Below are 7,500 nucleotides of genomic sequence, written 5' to 3' on the forward strand. Positions count from 1 at the left end.
GGTGATTCTTTCATCTGATTGAAGCACAACACAATTGTGCTGTGATTAGGCTATTTAAAAGATCGATCTGTTTTTCATGGTGTATGATCTATTGACGTCACATAAACCAACCAATGCCACATGCTTTTATTTGATTTAATGGTTCCTTCGATGCAGATTGATCAGGTGAGTAGTTCGTAGTTTTCAAAGTTACTCATCAAGCCATTACTTTTCATCATGTGACTATCATATAATATGCAGCCACATTATTACAAAACACCTTTTCCATCTTTCAGGAACACAATGAAGGTCTTAATGTTGTTGCTGGTGCTACACGTGCTGATGGGCGTCACGCTGACAGCCTCTGTGGATCGGCAGCGCAGACATTTATTTGGCAACAAAGTAAGACTTTTTCCCTCCTTGGGATACCTTCCTCCTCACAAGTGTGAGCCCTCCACCGTCTACCAAACACAGACCCAGTACTCCACTCAAGTGGTTCCCTCCACCGTTTACAACACCAACGTGCAGTATATCACCCAGACGGACTATAAGACCCAACAGGTGCACACCACCATCTATTCTGAGGTCATTCGCACACAAGTCGTTCCCTCCATCGTGTACCAGACAGCGACGGTGACCCGCACGGAGGACAGGGTGCACACCGAGGTCGTCACGCTCCCTCCTCAGGTCAACTACGTCACACGCACACAAGAGGTTGTCCGCACCCAAGTCCAGTACCAGACCAGGTACACCACCCGCATCCAGCAGGTGCCCACCACCGTCACCAGGAACGTGGTGTCCACCCAGGTGGTTCCTCAGCAGGTTTACAGCACCGTCTACCAGACCCAGACAGTCACCAGGACACAGCAGCTCCCGGGACAGACCCGCACCGTCCAGAGCACCCAGTACAGCACTGTCTACTCCACCACGGTCATCCCTGCCCCAGATGTGGTGCGCTCCACCACCGTCTACAGGACCAACGTTGTCACTCGAACCGTCACCCAGCCGGGACAGACACGAGTCGTCACCAGCACCCAGGTGGTGCCTGTCACCACCACCATCGTCTCTGAGGTGGTGATCACTAACACACAGACCCGGTACGTCACCCGCACACAGGTGCAGCAGCAGACGACCACCGTCTACCGCACGCAGCAGGTGCCCCAGTACGTCACCAGGACAGTGACGGTGCCACAGCAGGTGGTCAGCACTCAAGTGTCTACACAGGTGGTGCCCACAACTATCTATACTCAGCAGACGATCCAAACCACTGTCTACCAGCCGGCCCAAACCCAGCACGTGACCGTCACTCGCACTGCTGTCAACACCCAGCAGGTGCCCGGCAGGACCCGCACCCAGTACGTCACCAGCACCGTTTACAACACTAACTATGTCACTTCCACTACCTATAGACCGGTGTACAACACCATCACTGCTACTCGTACACTCAAACCTTACTGTAAAACAGGTTACAACTACAATGCTCCGGCCAAGCCTTTTAATCCATATGGCCGCTGACCACAGCTGAGTCCTGCTTCTGAACCACTCTTGCGTGTGGAAAGCGGAGACACTTGTTGGCTCTGCTGGTGATTAATCTTCCTATAAATACTGTACGCTGATCGAATGCCTTTATCTGATAATACAAAGTCTTCTTAAGTATTGTTCTCTCATTAAGCATTCATCAATGGTGTCTTAACACTTATTCCTTCGTATTTTGGGAGTGTTAGTGGAGTCAGCCCTCAATTAGGCTTTATATGAAGAGTTGCTGCATTGGCGTATATATATATATATATATATATATATATATATATATATATATATATATATATATATATATATATATATATATATATATATATATATATATATATATATATATATATATATATATATATATAGGTGATGGCGATGATGATGATCATGATACTGGTTTTGGTGGTGGTGGTAGTGATGGTGGTTTTGGTGATGATGACAATGACGATGATGATGATGATGATGATGATGGTGATGGTAATGATAATGATCATGATGATTATGATGATGATGGTGTTGATAATAATGATAAAGTTCCTGCTGCTGCTGATGATGATGGATAATGATGAAGCTGATGATGATGATGATGATGACAATGATGTTGAAACTAACGATGATGATGATGATGAAGTTGATAATGATAACGATGATAAAGCTGACAATGATGAAACTAATAATGATGATGATGATGATGAAGTGTAAGACGTGCAAGACGACAGCTTGGGCTTATGTTGAGGGAGAGTACCAGTCTTTGGAGCTTTGTTATTTTATACACAATATGTATAGATAGAACAGCGACATGCACAGAGACTAGAGAAAGCTCTCGACGTGGTGCCTGTCACCAGCACCATTTACTCTGAGGTGGTGCTCACCAACACACAGACCCAGTACGTCACTCGCACACAGGTGCAGCAGCAGGTGTCCACCGTCTACCGCACGCAACAGGTGCCCCAGTATGTCACCAGGACGGTGACGGTGCCCCAGCAGGTGGTGAGGACCCAAGTGTCAACACAGGTGGTGCCAACAACCATTTACTCTCAGCAAACGATCCAAACCACCGTCTACCAACCGGCCCAGACCCAGTACGTGACGAATACACGCACATACTACAGCACTCAATACCTTCCAGGCAGGACCCGCACCCAGTACGTCACTAACACCGTTTACAATACCAACTACGTTACCTCCACAGTCTACAACAAAGTGTACAACACCATCACCGCCACCTCCACCGTCAAACCTAATTGTAATACTGGCTACAACTACAACGCTCCAAGCAGGCCATTCAATCCCTATAATGGTTAAATAGTTGACAAAAATTACTAGCTTTAATCAGGGATCGTAGAGACCAGCGGAAGTGCTCCAGCCTTTTGCACACGTGTGAATAACTGTCTATTATACTTTACATATATAAGATGTGCATAAAAGCTGGTTATTACAAGCGACTTTATTTCTGAAACTATTTGCCATGAAATTAAAGTATGTGTTACAGTTACATATATCTTTCTTAATCCCCCTAAATAATAGCAAGTACAACAAATGCAAAAGAAATAGTAAGCAAGATTAAGGAACGATTATGCTGCACGATCATTTTTCTCAACGGTCATCTGTCTCGTCCACTGCTATATCTAGTATGCTGTATGAATGTCTTCTGTCATTTTTATCATGAGACACAAAGCTAATGTGAAGTCCATCTGAACACAGTTTAGTCTCGGAGAGTTTGCAATAAACATACAAACTAAATAGCTGTTCATCCCACAGATTTACCAGTTCTAGTTCTTAATTAAAAGTAGGTAAAGCCATGCAACGCTAAGCCGCACCAGATTTGCCAGACTGACTGTCATGAGGGGCTACCAGACATTGCCACCACACCATACTAAAGAAATTCATCACACAGTCCCGAACTTTTTAATAAAGTGGGACGAAGGGGATAAATTAAGAAAATTAACACATGTACGGTGAGTTTTCTAACACAATCATACTAGATGGAAGACGCTCAAAAAGCAAATGTCTCCGCCAATGCCACACAATATAAACCATGGTAACTATGTTCCGCAGACTCGAATGAAACACGACAGTCCGTAGACTTCGGTGAAATCTGGCTAACATTATCCGCGGACTTATCTAAAACAAGGCAAACATTACCCACAGAGCTTCAATGACAAGGCAGAGGTCCATGGGCACCTGTAAAATTCTAGACCCCCTTATATGTCTGGATCCGCCACAAAACGTAATAGATTCTTAGAAATCCATTTATACTGACTGTCTTCAGCCTCTCTCTCACCGCTGCAATGTTGCATATCTAGCTGTCTTCTACCGCTATTTTCATGCTAACTGCTCTTCTGATCTTGCTAACTGCATGCCTCCTCTCCTCCCGCGGGCTCGCTGCACAAGACTTTCTTCTTTCTCTCACCCCTATTCTGTCCATCTCTCTAACGCAAGAATTAATCAGTATTCTCAATCATTCATCCCTTTCTCTGGTAAACTCTGGAACTCCCTGCCTGCTTCTATATTTCCACATTCCTATGACGAATTCCTTCAAGAGAGAGGTTTAAAGACACTTATTCATCAATATTTGACCACTGCTTTGACCCTTTTATGGGACTGGCATTTCAGTGGGCATTTTTTTTATTAGATTTTTGTTGCCCTTGGCCGGTGTCCTTCCTACATAAAGAAAAAAAAATCTTTTCATCTCTTTGCAGACTGACAGAGAGACAAACATTGGTAAATACACAACTCATCACAAAAAAAAAAACGGTAATTTTACGAAACCCTCCATAACCATGAAGTCACCAAGAAAGAACCATGTCATATGTGCATTTTTTATTACGATTTTTCTCAATACAAGATTTACAAGATGACGATATCGTAGTCTCTACATTTCTTTTTTCTAACATTTCAACGCTAATTATAATTTCCTAGAATTACGCAATCAAATCAAAACGAAAAATCAGTGTTTATCACTACTGCTGATGACAAATATTAATGTGCTTTCAAAATCTGGGAATAATGTTTTATTGAATATAAGTTATATCTACACATGTTAGCTTTTAGTATATTCTTTCTTCGCTTACTTTTTTTTTCATTTAAATTGTTTAGGAAACTTTTCAGTAAAGCAAAACATGTTTTCAATTTCATCATATTTACCTTGTCTGTGATAAAGATTCAGCTCCCAATGGCAATAAGAGTTATGGATGTATTCGAATCTAAAACCTTTTTCGTGTCTGCAAAAGTGATCAGTTACATCATCACATATCTTTTGTCTTTTGCACGGTTCAGTGCATTTATAAAATAACATTCGATCTTGAGTCTCTCCAGCCCCACGTATGCTAACCTAGATGTCTTCTTCTACAGTTACAAAACATTGTTGTTGTAGCTCATCACTACATGTCAACCACACAACACAAACATCAACCAAAATGTAATCTCGTTTTCAATTATTGCATCTTTAGTATGAAAACAATTTTCTATAAAGAGTACTTCATAGATCTATACTGAATTTTTTTTTTTTTTTCAAATAGTGAAATATTCATCTAAACGTTATCTATGAGAGGGAGAGGCCAGATAACAAATTGTTGACAAAAAATTCAAGACACGAACAATAGGGATGTTACAAAGTCCAGTGAATTTCATGTCTACAAATGAGGTACAATACTTGGGCAAATGAAATGCGTTATATTAACAATTACGCAAAGCCCAAGAAGAAATGGATACGTAATGCGGAAGTTACAAGCTACTTTTTTTTTTTTTTTTGTATGAGGCATATTGTAGAACATAGCATCACTTCGTGGCGACTGTGCATGGCTCGTTACAAATCAAACCACAGAGACAACACTATTTCATCACTACGCCACATTACCATAAATAATTCAGCGAGTAGCTATGTTTACAATCTACACTCATCATCTTAAAGCAGCGTAGTTTCTAAGACGACTACCTTTTGTAGGGAGCAATGGTTGACCAGTGCTGCGTAACCGAAATCTGTTCATTTGATGCGGTGACAGTCCTTGGTAACGAGTGTCATCCGTCGCTTGTAGCAGACCGGAGTGACAAGACTAGACGAAGCATGGAAAGCTATGGTGTCGGCTGAGAGACGCAGAAAGGGCAGGGGAGCAGGAGCGGGACCAACACTACAGTCGAGAAATACAATGTAAAGCCAAACAGCGATTAGTGATATCGGCGGTGAAGCAATTAAGCGAAATAAAAAATAATTACCTTTCTTCTCTTCTTCTTTCCCCTTCCCACGTACTATTTCAGCCACCACCCTCAACGTTCCAGGCCACACGATTACACAAATGTTACAAAACTTAAAACAGCAACGAAGGAAGAGAATGGAGAGAAAATGGGGCGAATGCATTCACCAAAAACATGGTAAGCATTAGGAAACTGGTCTCTAGAATAAAAAAAAGAAAAGGTATGATTGAGATGAATGGTTTGACGAAAAAATTACAAGTTGCAGAAATGTGAAACATGAAACACTAGAATAAAAATAGCGCGACGATGGTTAAGAATTTAAGCAAACACCGCTGACCCTCCTCCGGCAGTCGCGGTCATCTGAGTGAACCAGATACTTGTGCAAGGAGCGGAAAGGAGGAATACACTAAACACGTAACTCAATCATGTTGGTGAGAAAAATATTGATCTGGAATAAGTAAATGCTGGCAAGGAGAGAGAGAGAGAGAGAGAGAGAGAGAGAGAGAGAGAGAGAGAGAGAGAGAGAGAGAGAGAGAGAGAGAGAGAGAGAGAGAGAGAGAGAGAGAGAGAGAGAGAGATTCTTTGGAAAATGTTAATAAACGCTTAAAAAATGGATAAGGTTCCAATATTAGGATTTGGAAGAGATTGGTAAAATAATGATTTTGGAAGTGAATGATAGTATACGAATAAAGAGAAATACAATGATCATACAAATGCAAAAATAAAAGATAGATAAATATCTAACATTTTAGTACCTAGGTACATCATATAACGATATAAAACGAGGTTAAAAAGAAAAACACAAATTTATCAAAAAAAAAAATAGCATAAAGAGAATCTAAACATTTTCCCTTTCATCCCATACTCTCTTCAATCGACGCCGTTTTCTATTGCGGATATTGGAAGGTTGAGGGGGAAAACTCACTTGTTGACATCCTGACGTTAGCAATACTGTCCCGAGCGACTATCGCAAACACACTGCAATTTAAACAGCAGCAATGCATCATCAAGAGGCCACTTTGCCATCTGTGCAACTGCTAGCAAGACCTTGAATACTCCACATCTTCAGCAGTTTTCTACCATCAATATTACAATTGAATGCAAGGAACGTGGGAAGGCCGATGAAAGTGAATGTGGAGGAAAGAGGAACGAGTGAGGAACGAGTAAGTCTGTGGTCAGCCAGCGAGTGAGTCAACCCGAATGCATGATTGATGTGAGTTAAGATTACTCTGTGTGTGTGTGTGTGTGTGTGTGTGTGTGTGTGTGTGTGTGTGTGTGTGTGTGTGTGTGTGTGTGTGTGTGTGTGTGTCACATGAAAACACGGAGACCCATTGCAAGCTTACAACTTCAAATAAATGACGGACACCAATTCTCAGGAAATAAACTCCGTACACACCGTGACAAAATCAACACACGCGCAAACACACACACACACACACACACACACACACACACACACACACACACACACACACACACACACACACCAGAAAGAAATCATGTCTATCCATACATACAAGAGAGAGAGAGAGAGAGAGAGAGAGAGAGAGAGAGAGAGAGAGAGAGAGAGAGAGAGAGAGAGAGAGAGAGAGAAAGGTAGGTGTGAAGTATGGATATATTATTTTGCTTCGTCTTCGTCACGTATGAGCGCTGTTACGTCACTGTTACGGACAATCGGCTCCTTGCTTTACGCCCCCTTCTTCACTGAGGAGTTATTTCATCGCTTTCTAGTTTTTCTCATCCAGGGCAGAGTCAGCGTCTTCATTCACTCACTTTAAATGTATTTTGTTGTACCCT

General features: G+C 42.0%; 2 protein-coding genes across 2 annotated transcripts in view; both read left to right on the forward strand.

Annotated features, from left to right (window-relative positions):
* The window catches only part of LOC135101537 (uncharacterized), a 3,604-nt gene extending 1,971 nt beyond the window's left edge, over positions 1–1,633 (forward strand). Inside the window, exon 2 of the mRNA XM_064005627.1 lies at positions 276–1,633. Within this exon, the coding sequence (XP_063861697.1) occupies positions 276–1,494 (1,219 nt within the window). The 3' untranslated portion in view covers positions 1,495–1,633. The remainder of the gene's footprint in view (positions 1–275) is intronic.
* A 431-nt stretch (positions 1,634–2,064) lies between these two features.
* LOC135101061 (uncharacterized) lies at positions 2,065–2,814 on the forward strand. The gene is made up of 2 exons (XM_064004633.1): positions 2,065–2,207; positions 2,355–2,814. Exons 1-2 carry the CDS (start codon positions 2,065–2,067, stop codon positions 2,812–2,814), a joined length of 603 nt encoding a protein of 200 aa, XP_063860703.1.
* The last annotated feature ends 4,686 nt before the right edge of the window (positions 2,815–7,500 follow it).

The sequence above is a fragment of the Scylla paramamosain genome, chromosome 6, assembly GCF_035594125.1.
Source record: "Scylla paramamosain isolate STU-SP2022 chromosome 6, ASM3559412v1, whole genome shotgun sequence".
Lineage (NCBI taxonomy): Eukaryota > Metazoa > Arthropoda > Malacostraca > Decapoda > Portunidae > Scylla > Scylla paramamosain.

Excerpts from the sequence above, each read along its gene's own strand:
- LOC135101061 (XM_064004633.1), top strand. The coding sequence starts at position 2,065 with ATGGATAATGATGAAGCTGATGATGATGATGATGATGACAATGATGTT. Across the intron at positions 2,208-2,354 it reads GATGATGATGATGATGAAGT|CACCATTTACTCTGAGGTGG; the intron begins GTAAGACGTGCA and ends GCCTGTCACCAG.